General features: G+C 37.4%; 1 protein-coding gene across 1 annotated transcript; it reads right to left on the minus strand.

Moving 5' to 3' along the window:
* Positions 1 to 20,668: 20,668 nt before the first annotated feature.
* Positions 20,669 to 22,263, minus strand: LOC146912606 (uncharacterized). Its single transcript, XM_085720754.1, has 2 exons — positions 21,054 to 22,263; positions 20,669 to 20,733 (listed from the first exon to the last, which is right to left on the minus strand). The coding sequence occupies exons 1-2, from the start codon at positions 22,171 to 22,173 to the stop codon at positions 20,669 to 20,671; spliced, it is 1,185 nt and encodes a 394-aa protein (XP_085576880.1). The 5' UTR covers positions 22,174 to 22,263.

The raw sequence follows: 22,263 nt of genomic DNA on the forward strand, positions 1-22,263 counted from the left end.
GAATTCGGCGGATTCTCAAGCATATCATGATCTTTCTCAAATTTGATTTTTTTTTGGCCTTGTGTTCTTTTGAGTTGCTATATAATTTTAAAATGAAAATTAATATGTCTATCCTTAAATTTTTGACAATAAACTAAAAAAAGTAATTATGGTTGGAGTGAACTCACCTCTTTGTGTGTTTCTTCTGCTTAACTTCAGCAAGATTGTCTAAAGTTAGAATATCTACAATAAGTCAAAAAATTACAACAGTATAGATGATATATATCTCTCTTCAGCCATAAGGTATCTATACAATCACAAACAACCTTTAAGCAAAAATAAGAAACGTAGAACTATCCCTCAAGATAAAGAGCATGTGAGTGAGTACAATAAAAATATGGTTATGTTGTGCTGAATTGAGTATTCAATTTAAAAATATAGAGTGAATATTCAATTTAGCTACGCAAATCAAATGGAACTTTGCTACCCAGTCATTCTACACTTGTACATAATCAAACTAAATTATTTTCTTCATAATCAAACCAAAGAGCTCAATCAAAAGCTGATTTGGCCAATAAGAAAAGTGCTAAATCTCCTGTCAATACAGTTGATGCTATAACTGTTAATGCACAAGCACACCCTCACATTGCAGCAATTGGTAATAAGTCTGCTAAGGTCTCTGCTCATGCTGACATTCAGGAGGCCCCTTTTGTTTCAGCTGATGATTTTGAGGAAGGTGAAATATCAGCTCCTGAAAGCAATGAAATTATTTTTTGGAAGACAATTCCATAGGGAAGGAGAAATTGACTCATAACACAAACTTAGAGAATCCTGGTAATTTGGTAAAAAGGAACTCTAAAATTGCTGCTTTGAGTCCAAATCCTCTTTTGGGCCCTGTTAATGGGAGGCAATCTTTCCCCATTACAAATCCCTCTTCCCTAACTCAGAGTAGCAACATTGGGAGGATGTCATTCCCCAATGCTACTGCTGTGTCATTTGGTGAGGCTAGGGATCCTTTTTCTGATACTACCATCACATTGCAGCCCATCATTACCCCTATCACCACTCATGATGAGATATTAGGACAAGATAAGAAAAAGGTGCATTTCACTGTTGGCCCTAAAAATCTTTCTGCTGCATGTTTGAAAGATGGTAGGACTTGGAGTAAGTTTTGGGAGGATGAGGACAACGATGCTACTGATAGCACATCGGACCCTGAAACTGACTCCGAAGCTCATAACAACTCTCATTCCCCAGATGCATCTAAACATCTAGTTTCACCACATGAAATTGTGAAGAAGAGTAAAAGAGGCAGACATCACAAGCAAAACACTAGTAGTGAGCTCATACAAACGCGTTCCAAAAAGGGTGTGATCAAAAGCAATCCCAAATATATGTGATTGTCTTGTTGAAAGTTCCATATCTTGCAGTTGTTGTTCTTATTTGGGTTCAACTTCTGTTATTCTAGATGGTTGCTGAATCTATCTTAGTGGGATAGATTGTATTATTTTAATAATTGATTTTTTCTTTTATACTACTAGTTCTGCTGGACTGGTTTGCTTTCTTTGATTAGCAGTTCCTGTTAGTGTCATAGCTAGTGTTGTATAGCTAGTCTTAGTGGTAGCCATTGTTGGATATGGTCTTTGTACCTCCATTGGCAGGGGTTTTCTCTTTTGTTGTCTTAGTTTAGATTGTTTGATTGTATGTGGTTCAGGCAGCTCCTGAGTTTTATATTGCATTTTTAGCTTGATCAAAAAAAAAAAAAAATCATAATCAAACAATAAGCCAAAAAAAAATAAAAAATTACGTGAGTGATTTAACAAAGTGAAACTATGCACTATGGAAACTTGTTTGAATTACCTTTCTCACGTAGCTTTTTATGAGCATTTTCTTCTTTTCCTTCTTTGATCTCAACAAAAGAACGTGCATCAGCTTGGAGATCACTATTTTCAGGTAAAATTGGTGTATCTGAGTTAAAACAATGTTTAAACCGCCTAACTACTCTCCTTTAAAAGCTTCTAATTAACTGCTCTTTTAATTTCACTTCCATTTCCTTTTGCAATCTTTCTTGCAGAAACAGTATCTCAATGCGAGCATTCCTTTTAACTTCCTCAATAGTTTTTTGGATTTCAACTTGAGACTTGGTTCCCCATAAGTCAGAAGCTACAACACCTTTTCCATAGGTGCGCACATAAACATGTCGGTCTTTTCCCAAGACTTGGGATAGTATATCGTCTCGAGATGAGTTTTGTTCTGATGCATTTGGAAGTAAAGATAGAAAATCCTCAAGCTCTGATTGAAAATCAAAAGTGTAACGAAATTTAAGATCCAACAAATTTAAATATATAGAAGTTTGACATAATAATGATCGAGAATCATACAACAATTCTCTCGGTGTCGCCGTTTACTGGATTTCCCCTCTTGGGCTTATGTGTCATAATGTACATTTCCACACGAGAGGGTTCTCTTTTATCAGGATTCTTCATCGTCTATTTATACAAAAATATAACATTAGCTCGATCACTAAGTGCATGTTTCTCTTTTCAAAGAAAAAGATAATGTTGCTTTGCTGCAGCAAGACAAAAACTGCATAACACAATAACAGTCTTACCTCTTCATCACGTATTTCTGCATGAGTTTTTGTTCCGGTGCTATGTATTGCTCTACTTCTTTTATTCCTCTCGCTACATACCTATAAAATAAAAATGTTTCATACTACTAAAGATAATAATAATCAAAATTTATGCACACATGATAATAAGAATCTCACCAGTTGTTTTCATAAGTTGACATGCTTATTGAATACATTTTTTATCTAGAAGACTAGAACTAAGTATGAAAAGCAATAACTAACTGACAAGTAGAAATTATTCTATATTAAAATATAAATTCTTGAATCAGTTAACGTAAAGTAACTAATAGTGCAACTGCAATAGATGTACCTCTGATCTTTCTTTCCACTTCTGCCCTACCATCATTTGTACCTCTCATCTTTCTTTCCTCTTCTGCCCTGCCCTCATTTGTACCTCTCATCTTTCTTCAAGTACCAACCCTAGCTTATTTCTTTTACTTTGAAACTAATCAGGGCTGTCCCTATGAAATAGGAGGCTCGACTCTCTATTTAAAATAGGCCCCCAATAAAATTAAAGCGCAATTTTTTTGTGTAGCTAAGCTTTATTAAAAAAATCAGAATTAGAAGGGATTCTAAACATGAAACGAAATACAAAAAAATTAAGCGAAAGAGAGATAGAATTTACTAACGGCGTCGTTTGGATTTGTCACTTATCCGTTGTGGGGAAGGGAAAAATGAATTGTTTATGTGAAAAGGAAATGATTGTTGTTATTCTTTCAATGAAATAGGTTTTTAAATTGACTGCTTAAGTGATTATACAAATTGGGGGTGGTTTGATAGTACCAGATTTATATTCAGATAGGAGAACTAAAGTCTAGAAAAAACTCAAACGTGTAAAGAAGTAACACATATTTTTTATTTAAGTGAGGTGGGTATTAGAGTTAATTTTTTTGAGGCCCATAGCTTTTGGAGGCCCGGCTTGATTGAGCACCTTGCACTCCCTCAAGGCCGGGCCCCAATCACATTTATATAACACAAACTTGGAATGCCCAAAGTAATCCAACTCAATAATATCTTTCAGAACTCTATGGTAGGTAACATTTTCTACTTCTGGATTTTCATCCTTCTGACTTCTAAATCTGGTTGTAGATGAAGTAACCACAACACCATAGTTTTGTGTTTTTCTTTGACAACTTTCTACAACAAACTATCCATTTATCACATAAGCAGAAAATCTTCTAGCAACAGTATTAGGCCATCTAGATAACCACTTAACATCTTCACAAGCAACTGACTTATTAACATGATCTTCAAACCATTCATGAAAAGTTAAATGTTGCTCTTTAACCTCATTCCATACATTTGCTGAACCATGGTAAGCATAACTACAAAGAAACTCCTCATGTTCTCTGCATATAAAATAAAGTATACATAAACATATAAAGCATTTAAGTATGTTTAAAATATATCAAATGAAAGATACATTATCTTACTTGATATACGGCTTGATGATATCACAATTGAATAAAACATAACGATGAGCTTGCTCCCATGTAAGAGGTTGTAGTGTCGTCATCATTCCCTCTCCTACTGGACCATCCAAATTCCTTGGTGGCTCGTTGAATTTTGTTTGAACATCATCACTTAAGTACCTTGAACAATATGTCAAACATTCATCTGCTATATATCCTCCTGCAGTTGAACCCTCTGGATAGTTTCTAATCCGTACATAATTCTTTAATTTAAGAAGAAACCTATAACCATAAAAGTGTGGCATTTAGGAGCATATAATAAATAATAAATAAAACATAAGTATTTAGTGAGTGGCATACCTTTCAATTGGATACATCCAACGGTAATGAACTAGTCCGGCAATCCTAGCTTCATGTGCTAGATGTATAGACGGATGCACCATTAGAACAAAAAAAAATGGAGGAAAAATCCTTTCTAGTTCACATAGAATTAATGCAATTTCAGAATCCAAACATTGAAACTCTTCAAATTTGACAACTTTAGAGCATAAAACCTCAAAGTATGAGCTTAACTTGATGAGAACTCTTGCGACTTCTTTTGGCAAAGCACTTCGTACTGCTACATAAAATGTTAGGTATATGTCAATCTAGTCCTTTCTTTGCTTTATAAATATAAAATAGTCTTGGCTCTACACAATGTTATTCAATTTAGTCCCTCCATTGGTCTCAGATAATAATTTTTCATAAAAGTATAACAAATTATTGTATCCACTAGAAATTGTTAATTGTTTAACCATTCGGAGTTTATTAGTATTCTAATATTAGGGTTTGTTTTGGAAAGTGTTTGTGACGATCAATCAAAAAGTTTAATGAAAATAGTATCAAGTTTAAAGAGTTTTGCTTCGATTAGATGTCGTTAGCTATTTCCTCTATTGAATCCTCTTAATCGTTCATCGTACGTTTCCGTGTCCCAAAGATGACGCGAGATCCATTATATCTATTAACTTTGGATGTCCCACTAAATTAACCAATACAAGAACATTAAGATTTAACAATGTATATGATTGTAAACATATCCATCTGTCTAGCAACCACCATCTACGGATGAATTTATTCCAGACCCTTTAGATAGAAAATCTATGTCTAGTACTTTCTATATCAAAAAATTAGTTTCAGAGTTTAGCATCAGAAAAACATTAAATACATGAATAAACCATCAATATAGTGATAAACATATTATATATAATCAGCCAGATTAAGAGTTCACAATAGTTTCCTAGCTAACTAAAATTAATTCCACCACAGAAAGAGAAGAAGTTGCGCTGAGTAGCATCAAAATCTTGCTATCCAAGCTCCAACGCGTACAATTGTCAATTAACCATTTTTTTGTTTGATATGTATGTTATAGTAAATCAAATTTTCAATCATGTTCCAATCATAAACTATGCAAGTAATTGGAGGGATAAGACCAGCCGTGGAAGACTCATGGAGTCTAGCAAGAAGTGTCAAAAAGGAAGAATAGAATTTCAATAATTGTGTGTATTACCATTACTGATACAAAATTACATATATAACTATACAAGGAGAAAAATAAGAATGCTATTAAAAGCTATTCTTAATATCACGGTTGACCCTTAAAAGAGGGATTTTTACAATAAAGTGTGTCTGATTTCTTTCTATTATTAACAGCTCACACCAACACTCCCCATCAAGTTGGTGCATAGATATCACTAATGCCTAACTTGTCAAGTGAGCTATGGAAAACTTTGCTAGAAATTGCCTTTGTAAGCATGTCTGCCAATTGATCTTCAGACTTAACAAAAGGAAATCTAACCACTTTGGCTTCAAGATTTTCTTTGATGAAATGTCGATCTACCTCCACATGTTTAGTACGATCGTGTTGCACTGGGTTGTGGGAAATAGCGATGGCAGCCTTATTATCACAAAACAAATTCATTTCAACACTAGGAGGGAAGCCAATTTCAGTTAGCAATCTTCTAAGCCACAATAGTTCACAAAGACCCTTAGACATTCCTCTGAACTCAGCTTCGGCACTTGATAATGCCACCACCTTTTGCTTCTTGCTCTTCCATGAGACTAGATTACCTCCTACAAATGTAAAGTAACCTGATGTGGACCTCCTGTTTTCAGCATCACCTGCCCAATCTGCATCAGTGTAACCATCAATATTTAAATGATTATTTTTGGAGAACATAAGCCCTTTTCCCGGAGAGGACTTTAAATAACGAAGAATCCGGATAACTGCATCCATATGTTCTTCACCAGGGCAATGCATAAATTGGCTTACTATGCTCACCGCATATGCAATATCTGGACGAGTATGAGATAAGTAAATTAACTTGCCAACGAGTCTCTGATATCTTTCTTTATTAGCTAGAATCTGAGTTGTACACTTTCCAAGGTTATGATTTTGAACAATGGGAGTGTCGACAGGTTTACAATCCAACAATCCAGCTTCAGATAGCAAATCCAACACATATCTTCTCTGAGAAAGAGATATACCTTGTTTTGTTCTAGCTACTTCAATGCCCAAAAAATATTTAAGTCCTCCAAGATTTTTCATCTCAAATTCAGTTGCCAATTGCTCTTGGAGTCTTGATATTTCTTCCATATCATCCCCTGTAATGATAATATCATCCACATATATTATTAAGGCTGTTACCTTTCCCAAACGGTGTTTCAAAAAAAGAGTATGGTCAGAATTACTTTGTTGAAAACCATACTTTCTCATAGCTGCACTAAATCGACCGAACCATGCACGCGGTGATTGTTTTAGCCCGTACAATGCTCGTTGTAACTTACACACTACTTCAGCCTTTGAAGATGTGTTGTACCCTGGTGGAATATCCATATAGACTTCTTCTTCGATATCTCCATGAAGAAATGCATTTTTCACATCAAATTGATGCAATGGCCAGTCTAAATTCGCTGCTAATGACAACAAAACACGAACAATGTTTAGTTTTGCTACTGGTGAGAACGTTTCTTGATAATCCACACCATATGTTTGGGTGTACCCCCTTGCCACCAGTCTTGCCTTGTACCTTTCAATGGACCCATCTGCTTTGTGCTTAATAGAGAAAACCCATCTGCACCCTACTGTTTTTTTTCCTTTTGGTAATGAAACTAGACACCATGTATTATTCTTTTGTAAGGCATCCATTTCCTCATTAATTGCTTGAACCCACTTTGGATCTGTTAAGGCTTCTTGTATTCCACTAGGAACATGACAGGAGGACAAAGTATGCACAAAAGCTTTAACAGGTTTTGATAATTTATGAGTAGATACATAATTAGCAATTGGATATTTCGACATTTTCTTTTCAAAATCTGGGGAGTACCGCTTAGGTGGCTTACCTCGATTCTGTCTAAAAGGTAAGTTGTAACGGACAGATGTATCTAAATCATTTATACAGGGATATGGAGTAGGAACACATACCTCAGGACAATTCTCAGGAGATGGGTCATCATGTACTAAGAGGTGAGGGGGGTGATCATTTGACTCATTTTCAATTTCAGCTTCTGGTTCAACAACTTGTGTCGCACTACAATCATTCACTTTTCTCTGCTCTTCATCAGTCATCATAAGGTCAGGTTCAACAGATTCAAAAACAGGCACATCCGACCTAATTTCTTCATGTATAGGGTCAGCTTCATATGGTGGCAAATTTACCCAATTTTGCTCTTCATCTTGTAACTCCCCCTGAGGAGGAGAATTGGATATGGGTGAAGTGGAATAGAAATATTCAGATTCCACAAACGTGACATCCATGGTGATGTAGGTCCGTTTCATGACTGGATTGTAACAACGATATCCCTTCTTATGGGGGCCATATGCTAGAAAAACACATCGAACAGCACAAGGATCAAGTTTAGTGCGTTGATTTTTATGTAAATGAACAAAGGCAACACATCCAAAGACTCGTGGAGGGATCATTAAAATAGTAGGTAGTGGAACATGTTCAGAAAGGGCTTGCATTGGAGTCTTAAAATTCAGCAGCTTCGATGGCATACGATTTATCAAATGTACAGCAGTAGCTATTGCATCTGTCCAATAACTACGAGGCATATGAGCACCAATTAGGAGAGCACGAGCTGTTTCTAGGATATGTCGGTGCTTCCGTTCTGCAACCCCGTTTTGTTGTGGTGTTTGAGCACAATAAGTTTCATGAATAAGTCCATGAAGTTGGAAATAAGCTTGAAAATCCTTGTTGATATTGTTGGAACAAAATGTGTTTAACAATGAACCTTAAAGAGTTTTGATGATAACAAGGTATTAAAAATTGTAAATTGGACTAGCTAATATTTGTTCAAGTGTACAGGACCATAATTATAAAGTCACATCATCATTGGTTCTGAATGAGCAAATAAAGAGCAAAAGAAAATGAAGCTTAGATGATTCTGAAGGCAAAGCGCTCCTGAAGTCAAGCTGCTCCTGAAGAAATAGCGCTCCTGAAGTAAAGCTGCTCCTGAAGAATAGTGCTTCTGAAGACAAGAGGTCCAGAAGCCACATCATCAGAAGCTGCGTCATCAGAAGCTGCAGAAGTCATATCATCAGAAGCTGCCTCATCAGAAGCTATTTCACCAGAAGCTGAATCTCAACTGGATTTGCAAAAGATTCAAGAATTGAAGAATTATCAATGCAAAAGCTGTCCATTGGATTCGAAAACACAAACAAAGGATTAGTGGAATTTTGCAACGGTCATTTCAAAGATGTTTGAAGGCTTGTGCTTGCATTTTGGACGAAAGCGTTGACATTGTACTTTGTACGAATTGTACAACCACGTTCTCCACTACTCTGTTTTGTGTCCACGCTTCAAGACAAGAAAACAGCTCCAGAATACGGTCTCGCCTGCATATATGTTCCTTTGGATAAGGAATGGATTTCAAATTGGTTCTTCATAGGACAACAACCAAATCAGGCAAAAGATCATTGGTGAAAGATCAAGCTTCAACTAACGACTCTTTGGTGTGCTGGCAATTTCATAACGTCTCTTTCACACCTCTATATAAAGGAGTGAAGACCTAGAGAATTGGTAATGCAAGAACGCTAAACGAAAGACTCACAAGATTTTCACAAGTACCAAACCTCTGCTGAAATTGTTCTGCATTCACTTAGAATTTCTGTGTCTCAAAGTCATATCTTAGAAATTCTTAAGTTCATTGAGTCTGTATCTGATTTGTATTGTGAGCACCTCTGATTGTATATCAAGTGTTCAACCTTAAACAATTTTCTGTGTAATTTTGTTTAGTTAGGAAGTCTCTTGCAGTTGTGCTTGAGCAGGAAGTCTCTTGATTGTGTTCTTGAGCAAAGGAAGTCTCTAGCTTGTGTGCTTGAGCAAAGGAAGTCTCTTGCTTGTGTGCTTGAGCATTTGTAATCAGATATTACTCATAGTGAAATCTCCTTGGAAGTGCAAGGGGGACTGGACTACTTCCGGATTGTGGAAGGAACCAGTATAATTGCTTTGTGTCGTTCTTCTTCTCTCTCTCTGTTTTATTCCGCTGCATTTAGATTCTGATTATCACTTCAGAAGCTGTCTCACCTAGCTTCTGATCAGTGTGTTCAGTTTTTAGGAGAAACGAAGAATTTTTCAAAACACAATTCAACCCCCCTTCTTGTGTTTTTCTCACCTTCAATTGGTATCTAGAGCCTGGGTCTGTTGTGTAACACTTAACCGTGCAACAGTCAAAGATCTGAGAAAAACATGTCTACTCCTCCTCCTACTGGTTCTAGTGATACTAGCTATAAACATGTCTCACATGATTATAGTGATAGTAAGAAAACCAGTGTTGGAAAAGTTCCAAAGTTCAATGGAGATGCTGAAGAGTTCTCTTGGTGGAAGACCAACTTTTACAGTTACATCATGAGCCTGGATGAAGAATTATGGGATATTCTGGAAGATGGTGTTGGTGATTTAGTCCTTGATGAAGAAGGAGCTGCTGTGGATAGAAAGAAACATACTCCAGAACTGAGGAAACTTTACAAGAAGCATCATATTATCAGAGGAGCCCTTGTCACTGCCATACCCAAAGTAGAGTATATGAAGATGAGTGACAAATCCACTGCTAAAGCTATGTTTGCTTCTCTCTGTTCAAATTATGAAGGGAGCAAGAAGGTCAAAGAAGCAAAGGCTCTCCTGCTTGTACATCAGTATGAGTTATTCAAGATGAAGGATGATGAAACTATTGAGGAGATGTACTCAAGGTTTCAAACCTTAGTTTCTGGGCTACAGATTCTAAAGAAGAGCTATGTTGCTTCTGATCATGTAAGCAAGATACTCAGAAGCTTACCTGCCAGATGGAGACCAAAAGTGACTGCCATTGAGGAAGCTAAAGATTTAAACACTTTAAGTGTCGAAGATCTTGTTAGTTCTCTCAAAGTTCATGAGTTAAGTCTTAATGAACATGAGTCTACTAAGAAGAGTAAATCAATAGCTCTTCCATCCAAAGGCAAGTCATCAAAAGCTCTCAAAGTAGTTGAATCTGAAGAGGAAGAACAGTCAAGTTCAGATTCTGAACCAGATGCTGCTGAAATGGCCATGCTCTCAAACAGACTTCAATATCTGGCCAAGAAGAACAGAAAGTTTCTCTCCAGAAGGGGTAACTCCAGAAGCTCAAAGAAAGAAGATCAGAAGGGATGCTTCAACTGTAAGAAGCCTGGACACTTCATTGCTGAATGCCCTGATCTTCAAAGAGAAAAGTCAAAGGACAAGTCAAAGAGGTCTACATTCAAACCAAGCAAACTCAAGAAGCAGATTAAGCAGAGTTTAATGGCAACCTGGGATGATTTGGGTAGTGAATCTGGATCTGATAAAGAGGAAGCTGATGAAGATGCAAAGGTAGCTGTTGGGTTGGTAGCAACAGCAACTTCAGAAGCTGGATCAGATTCAGACTCAGAAGATGAAAACGAGGTATATTCCAAAATTCCCAGAGATGAACTTGTTGAGTCACTTAAAGAACTTCTTACACATTTTGAAGTAAGAACCAATGAGTTGAAGGATTTAAAAGAAAAATATGCTGATTTGGTACAACAGCAAAAATCAACTCTATTGGATCTGAAAGCTTCTGAACAAGGACTTAGGGGCTTTGACTTCATGTGTAAAACATATGAAGATCAGCTCAGGTTCTTATGTCAGAAGCTACAAGAAAAGTGTAATGAAAAACCTTTAAGTAACCATGAAATTGCTCTTGAAGATTTTATTATATCTGGCATTGACAGAAGCAGAGTAGCTTCTATGATTTATAGCATTTACAAGAACAATGGCAGAGGAATTGGTTTTCCAGAAGTGAAACTTGAGAAAACCAATCTAAAATCTTGTTGTGAATGCATCAAGGAAGGTCTGAAAACATTCTTTGTACCAGAAGGGGCTGAGTTGGAAACTGTTGTTCAATCAGAACCTGAAGCTTCTAGTCCTAAGGCTAAGATTACTTCAACGCCAAAGAACTCTAAGTCAAAGGCTATGATCAAATCTGATTCCAAGACTTCAAAGGTCAGGATCCTGAAAAGATCAGAACCTATTCCTCAGAGTCTGGTGAAACCAAAATCTGGGGTTCTGAAGTCTAAGTTTCAGAAGAAGATAGTTACTGCTTCTGAAGTACCAAAACCTAAGGTGATGGTTAATCAGAAGCAACCCAACTCACAGCACAAGGTACAAGAAGTGAAGAGTAAAGCCTTAAGTACTAACCTTCCAGGACCCATAGAACAATGGGTACCTAAATCTAAAAATGTCAATGATGCAGGTATGTCTAAGAGCAGTGCCAAAGCAAAGATCATGGTACCTAGACAGCGGTTGCTCAAGACACATGACAGGAGACAAGTCCATGTTCCTCAGCCTAACAATGAAAGAGGGAGGAAATGTGAAATTTGGGGGCAACCAGTCAGGCAAGATCATAGGTACAGGAACTATTGGTAATTCCTCTACCTCAATTAATAATGTATGGTTGGTAGATGGTCTTGAACATAACCTTTTGAGCATTAGTCAATTTTGTGATAATGGTTATGATGTGCTTTTTGAAAAACCCAACTGTACAGTAATCAACAAGAAAGACAAATCCATTGTGTTCAAGGGAAAGAGAGTTGACAATGTCTATAAAATCAATTTTTCTGAACTGGCTGATCAGAAGGTGGTTTGCCTACTATCAATGAATGATAAGAAATGGATGTGGCACAGAAGGTTGGGACATGCTAACTGGAGGTTAATCTCTAAGCTTAGTAAGTTACAACTTGTGAAAAGGCTACCAGACATTGACTATCATTCAGATGCACTCTGTGGTGCATGTCAGAGAGGGAAAATTGTGAAATCATCTTTTAAAACCAAAGACATTGTTTCAACCTCCAGACCTTTAGAATTACTCCATATTGATTTATTTGGACCAGTGAGTACTGCATCCCTATATGGAAGTAGATATGGATTAGTCATTGTTGATGATTACAGCAGATGGACTTGGGTGAAATTCATAAAGAGTAAAGATGTTGCGTGTGATGTATTCAGTAGCTTCTGCACTCAAATTCAATCTGAAAAAGAATCAAAAATTTTGAAAGTCAGAAGTGATCATGGTGGAGAATTTGAAAATGAGCCATTTGAAGCTTTTTGTGAAAAACATGGAATTTTCCATGAGTTCTCTTCTCCTAGAACACCACAACAAAATGGGGTTGTAGAGAGAAAGAATAGAACTTTACAAGAAATGGCCAGAACCATGATTCATGAAAACAATTTACCAAAACATTTTTGGGCAGAAGCAGTGAATACAGCATGCTATGTTCAGAACAGAATCTATATTAGACCTATTTTGGAGAAAACAGCATATGAACTCTTTAAAGGAAGAAAACCCAATATCTCTTACTTTCATCAATTTGGATGTACATGTTACATTCTGAACAACAAGCTCTACCTAAAGAAATTTGATGCCAAGGCCCAAAGGGGAATCTTTTTAGGTTACTCTGAAAGGTCAAAGGCATACAGAGTGTATAATTCAGAAACACTTTGTGTTGAAGAATCTATGCACGTTAAATTTGATGACAAGGAGCTTGGAGATAAAACTTCAAAGCAAGGTGAAAGTTCTGCAGAGATACAGGTTCCTGAAGCTACTCCAGAACCTGATCAGATAGCTGAGTCTGAAGATAGTCCAGAAGCTGAACCCACATCAGAAGCACAAGATGAAGCTGCTTCTGATGAAGCACAAGATGGCTCACATCAAGCAGATCCTCCCAGAAACACATTCAAACACAAGTCTTCACATCCTGAGGAGCTAATCATTGGAAACAAGGATAGTCCAAGAAGAACAAGATCACATTTCAGACAAGAGGAGTCAATGATTGGACTAATCTCAATGATTGAACCTACAACAGTTGATGAAGCACTTTCAGATGATGGATGGATCCTAGCTATGCAAGAAGAGTTGAATCAATTTCAAAGAAATGATGTGTGGGATCTGGTACCCAAACCTCAGCACAAGAACATTATTGGAACAAAATGGGTATTCAGAAACAAGCTGAATGAGCAAGGTGAAGTAACAAGAAACAAAGCCAGGCTTGTTGCACAAGGGTATAGTCAACAAGAAGGCATTGATTACACTGAAACGTTTGCTCCAGTTGCAAGATTGGAAGCAATCAGGTTACTTCTTTCCTATGCAGTTAATCATGGCATAATATTATATCAAATGGATGTCAAGAGTGCTTTTCTAAATGGTGTCATAGAAGAAGAAGTGTATGTCAAGCAACCTCCTGGATTTGAGGATATTAAATATCCTGACCATGTTTTTAAACTGAAGAAATCACTATATGGCTTGAAACAAGCTCCCAGAGCTTGGTATGATAGACTAAGTAATTTCTTAATCAAAAATGACTTTAAAAGAGGACAGGTTGATACTACACTCTTCAGAAGGACCCTTGGGAAAGATATTCTTGTTGTGCAAATATATGTTGATGATATAATATTTGGTTCTACTAATGCATCTCTTTGCAAGGAATTTTCTGAGTTGATGCAGGATGAATTTGAAATGAGCATGATGGGAGAGCTGAAGTTCTTCCTTGGCATTCAAATCAATCAATGCAAAGATGGAGTCTATGTTCATCAATCAAAGTACACAAAGGAGCTTCTGAAGAAGTTCAAACTTGAAGATTGTAAAGTGATGAACACTCCAATGCACCCTACGTGCACCTTAAGCAAAGAAGATGAAGGAGCTAAAGTAGATCAGAAGCTGTATAGAGGTATGATTGGTTCTTTGTTATACCTCACTGCATCTAGGCCAAATATTTTATTCAGTGTATGCTTGTGTGCAAGATTCCAATCAGATCCTAAAGAATCTCATATGACTGCTGTCAAGAGAATCTTCAGGTATTTGAAAGGAACAACTAATCTTGGACTCCTTTATAGGAAATCCTTAGATTATAAGCTAATTGGATTCTGTGATGCTGATTATGCTGGTGATAGGATTGAAAGAAAGTCAACCAGTGGCAATTGTCAATTTCTGGGTGATAATCTTATATCCTGGGCTAGCAAAAGACAAACAACTATTGCTATGTCTACAGCAGAAGCAGAATACATTTCAGCTGCAAGTTGTTGTACACAACTACTCTGGATGAAACATCAGTTGGAAGATTATCAGATGACTGCTAACAGTATTCCCATTTATTGTGATAATACTGCTGCTATTTGTTTGTCTAAAAATCCAATTTTGCATTCAAGAGCGAAGCACATTGAAATCAAACACCATTTTATCAGAGATTATGTTCAAAAAGGAATTTTAGATATACAATTCATTGATACTGAAAATCAATGGGCTGATATATTTACTAAGCCTTTAACTGTTGAAAGATTTGATTTTATAAAGAAAAATTTGAACATGCACTTTGTATCTGATTAAATGCTTGCTTGCTCCTGAATAGGATTTTAGGTTCTGAAGTTAGTTCAGAAGCGGTAGTCCATCAGAAGCTCTTTATTGAGGTTCTGAGGAAAACTCGCTTCTGATGATGACGTCAGCATCTGAAGTCCAGAAGCTGGATTTGTTGCTTCTGAATAGTTGAATTAGTGGAAACGTTGGAAGTTACCTTTTAAAAAGTAACTTCTGGCCCACTAACTTGGTAGTCACTCCGTGAACTTCTTACGTGGCCTGTATGTGTTGGTGTATAACTAAAAGGGCAATGATGATTTAATAGCTTTGAAAGTACTTTTCACGCGCCCCCAATTTTGTCATTAATGTTATGTTTGTTTGTCTCTTTTGAATTGCAATCGTTTTACTTTTAACACTTTGACAATTCACACACTACTCACTCACAACAAACACATTTGCTCTCAAACCTCTTGCGAAGTAAGCGCATTCTCTCAACCTTAGAACCCTAAAATCTTTATCTTCTTCAAATCTTCGTCAATCATCAAATGGCATCATCAAGCTCGCAACGAGAAGTTTCAGTATCTACTTCACGAATGATCCCTGAATATGACTACAAAGGAAGAAGCATGAAATTGGAAGAATGGGAACTACAGGTTCAAATAGAAAATCCGGTGGATTTTGAATCACTCGCCTTCCATGAGTGTTGGATCAGAAGCTACTATGAAAAGCAGGAACTTATGCATTACTTCAAGATGTTGAATGGACCAACATACGAAGCATTGGTAAGACACTTCTGGGTGAGGGCTAAGGTTTATGACAAAGCTGCGTCTATAACTGAAGAAAGTCAAATGGTGTTGATTTATCCCGAACTGGAAGGGAAGACCAGAGAAGAAATGGGTCTTGAGCCATTTACAGGTATTGAAATCAGGTCAAGTATTTGTGGTATTCCAGTAAGAATTACGGAATGGCAGATAGAAGCTGTACTCTGTAGAGAGGCCTCTGGAAAATACTCTGGAATTGATCTCTCAAATACAGCTGAAGAACGCCTCTGGAAAGAGAAAGTAAACTTGGCCCTGTACAACTCAACACAAGCAGGAAAGTATGCTGATCTAAGCATGGATAAGAAGCTGCTTCTGAAGATTCAGAATGAGGACTTACTTCTATGTGGTGGAAGTGAGAAACCCAATTTGACACAAAAGGTCTTTCTTCAACACTTCATTAAGAAGGAGAAAGTGAACGTGCCAAAATATATGTTCAAATACTTGATAGAGTGTCTGAAACAGAGTCAGCTGCAGAATAGAACCTGGGTACCTTATGGAAGACTCTTGTCAGAAATATTCTATCAAGGAGGAGTCTTGGACAAGCTAAGCAGTGCTGAAGCCTTCACAGACGAGTTGCTTGATACTAAAACTGGAAAGTTCATTAATGCACAAACCCTCAAGAATATGAAGTTGATCCCTGCTGTCACCAAGCTTCATACAGATTTGAGTGAATCACTTGTTAAGTCTGATCTTATGAAGGACTTTCCACCCATCTGCAAGAAGGATCCCATTGAAGTGCAGATGTACTATATAAAGGAACATTTTGAGGCAACCAATGAGAGAATCAGATTGGAAGATATTCCAGAGGAAATGTATGGTGGTGCTCTGCCACGAGCCAGAGGCAGAAAGTCAAAAAGAAAGATGACTGCAGAGCAATATCTAGAGGTTGAACAATCTGCTAAAAAGGCAAAAGTTGCTACTGACAAGCTCAAGATTGGTAGTTCATCAGTACCTTCTATTGAAGAAGCCATTGAAGACATGGATTCCAGGATGATCATGGATGTTGGCATTACTCTTGATCAACCTGCAATACCAAAGAAGAAAAGGAAGCAAGCAGTAAGAAGGACCAAGAACTTCCCTCATGTTTCTAAAAAGACTGAAGCTGCTACTATTGTGTCAGAAGCTATTGGAAAAGCTATGGAGATTGCTGCTGAGCTACAAGAGTCTGTAGTTTCAGAAGCCAAGCAACTGTTGCTGATGACCAGTGAGTCTGTTAAAGAGGATTCTGATCCTGAACCAGAGAAGGTAATTAATATATCATCAGATTCCGCATCCACACCATTATCAGATTCTGATGATTCTGATGATGATATATCCTTAGCCCAACTCTTTCAAAAACCAGTAAAAAGCCAGTCAACATCAACCAAAACCAACAAAAAGCCCTCTCAGTCAACTACTTATGAACCAGTTGGTCACATAATTAATGAGAAGTTGGCTGAAATGGCTGTGCAGAGAGAAAGAGTCATTGAGACTATCTTTCGCCTTAACCCTCAACCCCTTAACATTCAACCTCTCAACATGATTCCTCCAGAAAATGTTGAGTTTACCTCAGAAAAGGCCTCTGAAGCAACTCCAGAAGCAGCTGCTTCTGAAAACGTTGTTTCAGAAAACCCCCATCAACAAACACCTGAACCACATAAACCCACAACACCCCCACAATCACCAACAGCTACCATTGACCCCCAACTCAACACTCAAACATCAACTTCACCACAACAACCACCAACTGAAATTGAACACTCCCCACAACCAACTCCCATGGATGTTGACATCTCTCTAGTCAAAGTTCAAGCCTCAACCTTTACCACTCACATTGCCTCTGACCAGCCTTCATCTTCAAACACTCAAACACACTTTACCATTCCAATTCCTAACCCTTTTCAAGATTTGGAAATCAGTGATTCTGATCTTGAAATCCTTGAACAACCACCCACAAACATCCTGGAATCTGGATATATTAATTCTGAGCTTCTGACAATCCTTAGTAGATTGCATAATCTTGTGGATCAACGAAGGACAATTGATCTCACAAGTGCATATGAAGACTCCTGGGCATCTCTTCAGAACCGGGCAGCTGAGCTTATTGAAGAGATCAAGGCTAAATGCATCAGAGTCAAGCAAGCATCAGTCAGAAGGCTAATGGAAAATCTGAATCAGAGTCTTAGAGTAAGAAGTTCTACACTGCTCCTGGCAAACCAGCCTTTCTTCTTAGAAACGGATTACTTGACCAGAGAAGCAAGGTTGTGTAAGCTTCTGAAGAAACAGATGGCACAGCAGCAGCAAGAAGCTAAGGAAAGGGAACAGGCTCTTCTCCAGAGGCAACAACAGCTTGAAGAACTGTTGCAGAAGAAGATTGAAGAAATGGAGGAGATGAAGAAACAACATCAAACCAACACTTAGTTGCACACCCTTGTGTTTTTCTTTTTGTTTGTTGTTTGTTTTGAATTCCTAGTCCTTGCTTCTGAAACCATTCTGTTTTAATTCTCTTTGCTTCTGAATGCTTACTGATTCTGACTGTTTAGCTGCTTCTGATATTTTAGATATTCATGTTCATATATTTTTGATCTGATTAATTTCTTGTATACTCTCTTTTGATTAATTTCTTGTATACTCTCTTTTTGTCTTTTATGTTTTTTTTTATTTTTTTGATAATGACAAAAGGGGGAGTATATGTGACAAGTATTTAAAGGCTCTGAGCCCCATTAATGGCATTTGAAATTTTTTGAAAAACTTCTATCATTTTTTTTACCTTATTGGTATAAGCTATGAACGAACGAAGGAGTATCAAAATTCAAGTAAAATTAATTGAACCATTCTTCTTATCTATAAGTTAATTCTTTCAATGATTCAATTTTGTTTTTAAGCTCTGATATTTTTTATTGTGCGAAAAATGAATTTAATTAACCTGGATAGAACTTAGGGGGAGCTTACAAACCTCACCTTAAAGACTATCAGACTCAGGGGGAGTTTGAGCTTACAAACCTCAGATTCTGAGCTTACAAACCTCAGAACCCTAAAGTCAACTTGTTAATTAGATTAACAACAATTGATCAATTTTAAATACTTTTGTTTGTCATCATCAAAAAGGGGGAGATTGTTGGAACAAAATGTGTTTAACAATGAACCTTAAAGAGTTTTGATGATAACAAGGTATTAAAAATTGTAAATTGGACTAGCTAATATTTGTTCAAGTGTACAGGACCATAATTATAAAGTCACATCATCATTGGTTCTGAATGAGCAAATAAAGAGCAAAAGAAAATGAAGCTTAGATGATTCTGAAGGCAAAGCGCTCCTGAAGTCAAGCTGCTCCTGAAGAAATAGCGCTCCTGAAGTAAAGCTGCTCCTGAAGAATAGTGCTTCTGAAGACAAGAGGTCCAGAAGCCACATCATCAGAAGCTGCGTCATCAGAAGCTGCAGAAGTCATATCATCAGAAGCTGCCTCATCAGAAGCTATTTCACCAGAAGCTGAATCTCAACTGGATTTGCAAAAGATTCAAGAATTGAAGAATTATCAATGCAAAAGCTGTCCATTGGATTCGAAAACACAAACAAAGGATTAGTGGAATTTTGCAACGGTCATTTCAAAGATGTTTGAAGGCTTGTGCTTGCATTTTGGACGAAAGCGTTGACATTGTACTTTGTACGAATTGTACAACCACGTTCTCCACTACTCTGTTTTGTGTCCACGCTTCAAGACAAGAAAACAGCTCCAGAATACGGTCTCGCCTGCATATATGTTCCTTTGGATAAGGAATGGATTTCAAATTGGTTCTTCATAGGACAACAACCAAATCAGGCAAAAGATCATTGGTGAAAGATCAAGCTTCAACTAACGACTCTTTGGTGTGCTGGCAATTTCATAACGTCTCTTTCACACCTCTATATAAAGGAGTGAAGACCTAGAGAATTGGTAATGCAAGAACGCTAAACGAAAGACTCACAAGATTTTCACAAGTACCAAACCTCTGCTGAAATTGTTCTGCATTCACTTAGAATTTCTGTGTCTCAAAGTCATATCTTAGAAATTCTTAAGTTCATTGAGTCTGTATCTGATTTGTATTGTGAGCACCTCTGATTGTATATCAAGTGTTCAACCTTAAACAATTTTCTGTGTAATTTTGTTTAGTTAGGAAGTCTCTTGCAGTTGTGCTTGAGCAGGAAGTCTCTTGATTGTGTTCTTGAGCAAAGGAAGTCTCTAGCTTGTGTGCTTGAGCAAAGGAAGTCTCTTGCTTGTGTGCTTGAGCATTTGTAATCAGATATTACTCATAGTGAAATCTCCTTGGAAGTGCAAGGGGGACTGGACTACTTCCGGATTGTGGAAGGAACCAGTATAATTGCTTTGTGTCGTTCTTCTTCTCTCTCTCTGTTTTATTCCGCTGCATTTAGATTCTGATTATCACTTCAGAAGTTGTCTCACCTAGCTTCTGATCAGTGTGTTCAGTTTTTAGGAGAAACGAAGAATTTTTCAAAACACAATTCAACCCCCCTTCTTGTGTTTTTCTCACCTTCAGATATATTCTCCACCATTGTCAGAACGAAGAATCTGAAGTTTAGCTGAAAATTGTGTCTTAATCATTGCATGGAATGTTTGAAAAACACTAAAGACATCATCTTTACGGCGCAATGTATATAACCAAGTCATTCGAGTACAATCATCGACAAATATCACAAACCAACGAATGCCAGAAACAGTAGCTATTGGGGAAGGCCCCCAAACATCAGAGTGGACCAACGAAAATGGAATATTACTTTTATTCTAGCTAATTGGATAAGATACACGATGATTTTTGGATAGAATACAAATATTACATTTTAGCTCTGTATCGTGTACATGTGAAAATAAATCAGGTAGTAAATGCTTCATATAACCAAAGGATGGATGCCCCAAACGATGATGCCATAGCCATATTTGTCTTTCCTTAGTACCGGTATTGTGACGCATATGATTGGCTCTTCCAGAACTGAAATCATCCATATAATATAACCCCCCTCTCATAGTACCACACCCAATGATCTCCTTGGTGAGAATATCCTAAAGAAGACAAAAGGAAGGATAAATTAGTGCAACACAATTTAACTCTTCAGTGACTTGACTTACAGATATCAATTTATTTGAGAGTGATGGAACTAGCAAAGTGTTGGACAAGGAGAGTAAGGGTGATAACGAAACAGTTCCAGCCCCTGTAACAGGATATATGACCCCATTAGCATTAGCAACACTAGTACGCCTTGGTCGAGTGATTTTGGTAAATTCACTCGAATCAAATGTCATGTGGTCAGTTGCTCCTGAGTCAATTATCCAACCATTATCAATTTCCTGGTTAGAATTAAGAAATGCATAACCACAGTTACCTTGTTCATTATTTGTCTTTTCAGTGTTCTGAGATTCTATAGATGAAATGAAAGATAGTTGAGGCTCTGAATTCATTAATGCAACTCGAGCGGACCCTCCATTAGTAGCAGCTTCATTCTGTTTCTTTGCTTTGAATTCGTTCCACCATTCTGGGTACCCATGTAACTTAAAACAAGTTTCATATGTATGCTTCAACTTTCCACAATGAGTGCACCCTCCACCTTCTGATGGTGCCTTGGTCTTAGAGGCTGCAATTGGTTTTCTACCCTCAAGTGAAGGAGACATATGAAGAGAAGGCAGTGGTTGTTTTCCAATCTTGACTCCTTTAGAGGCCATAACAACGCCAGAACTGTTCTCTGCTCCTGTTATCATTACTGCCTGTCTAATGTATTCTCTTCTCACATGAGCATAGGCCTGTTCAACAGTAGGAAATGGTTGCAACTGAAGCACATCACTTCGAATTTTATCTAGTCGGTCATCCAACACATCAAGAAAAACATACACTCGATCTTCTTGTATGATTGAGTTATATTTTTGAATATCAATTTGACACACCATTGGATTAGGACGACAAAAATCAATTTCTCTCCACAACCTTTGAAGATCATTGTAATATTTTTCTATGGATCCTCCATTCTGTTTTACTTTGGTCACCTGTCTTTTTAGATCATAAACTTGAGATGTGTTAGAACCATCAAAATAAGTTGTAGATATAGAATCCCATACCATTTTTGCAGTTGGAAATCGAATGAAATTGGCAATCAGAGATGTGTCCATCGAGTTGATCAGCCACCCCTTCACAATTGCGTTTTCAGTCCTCCATTTTCGAAAACCCGGGTCTGTTAATAGAGGTTGTGGCAGATCTCCATTGATATACCCCAATTTGTCCTTTCCAGAGATATACATCTCAACAATTTGGGACCATAGTGGATAGTTAGAGCCATCTAACTTTATGCCGATTTGAGCCGTGGAAGAGTCATTCGTTGTGTGGGTCTGGATCTGGTTTTGACTCAAGGCTTGTGTCATCCTTGATGTCAAGTCTTCAAATACTGACAGTACATCATTATTTTCTTTGTCATTGTTTCTGCTAGAATTCACTTCACCCTCGTTTTCACTCATGGTTTCTATGGCCAAGGTAGGAGTTGGCCTAAGAAGCAGAGCAGAAACCCTAAGATCTCTGCTCTGATACCATGTCAAAAAGGAAGAATA

The sequence above is a fragment of the Medicago sativa genome, chromosome 6 (assembly GCF_051527215.1).
Source record: "Medicago sativa cultivar Bolivia chromosome 6, Bolivia_mono, whole genome shotgun sequence".
In the NCBI taxonomy this organism is placed as follows: Eukaryota; Viridiplantae; Streptophyta; class Magnoliopsida; order Fabales; family Fabaceae; genus Medicago; species Medicago sativa.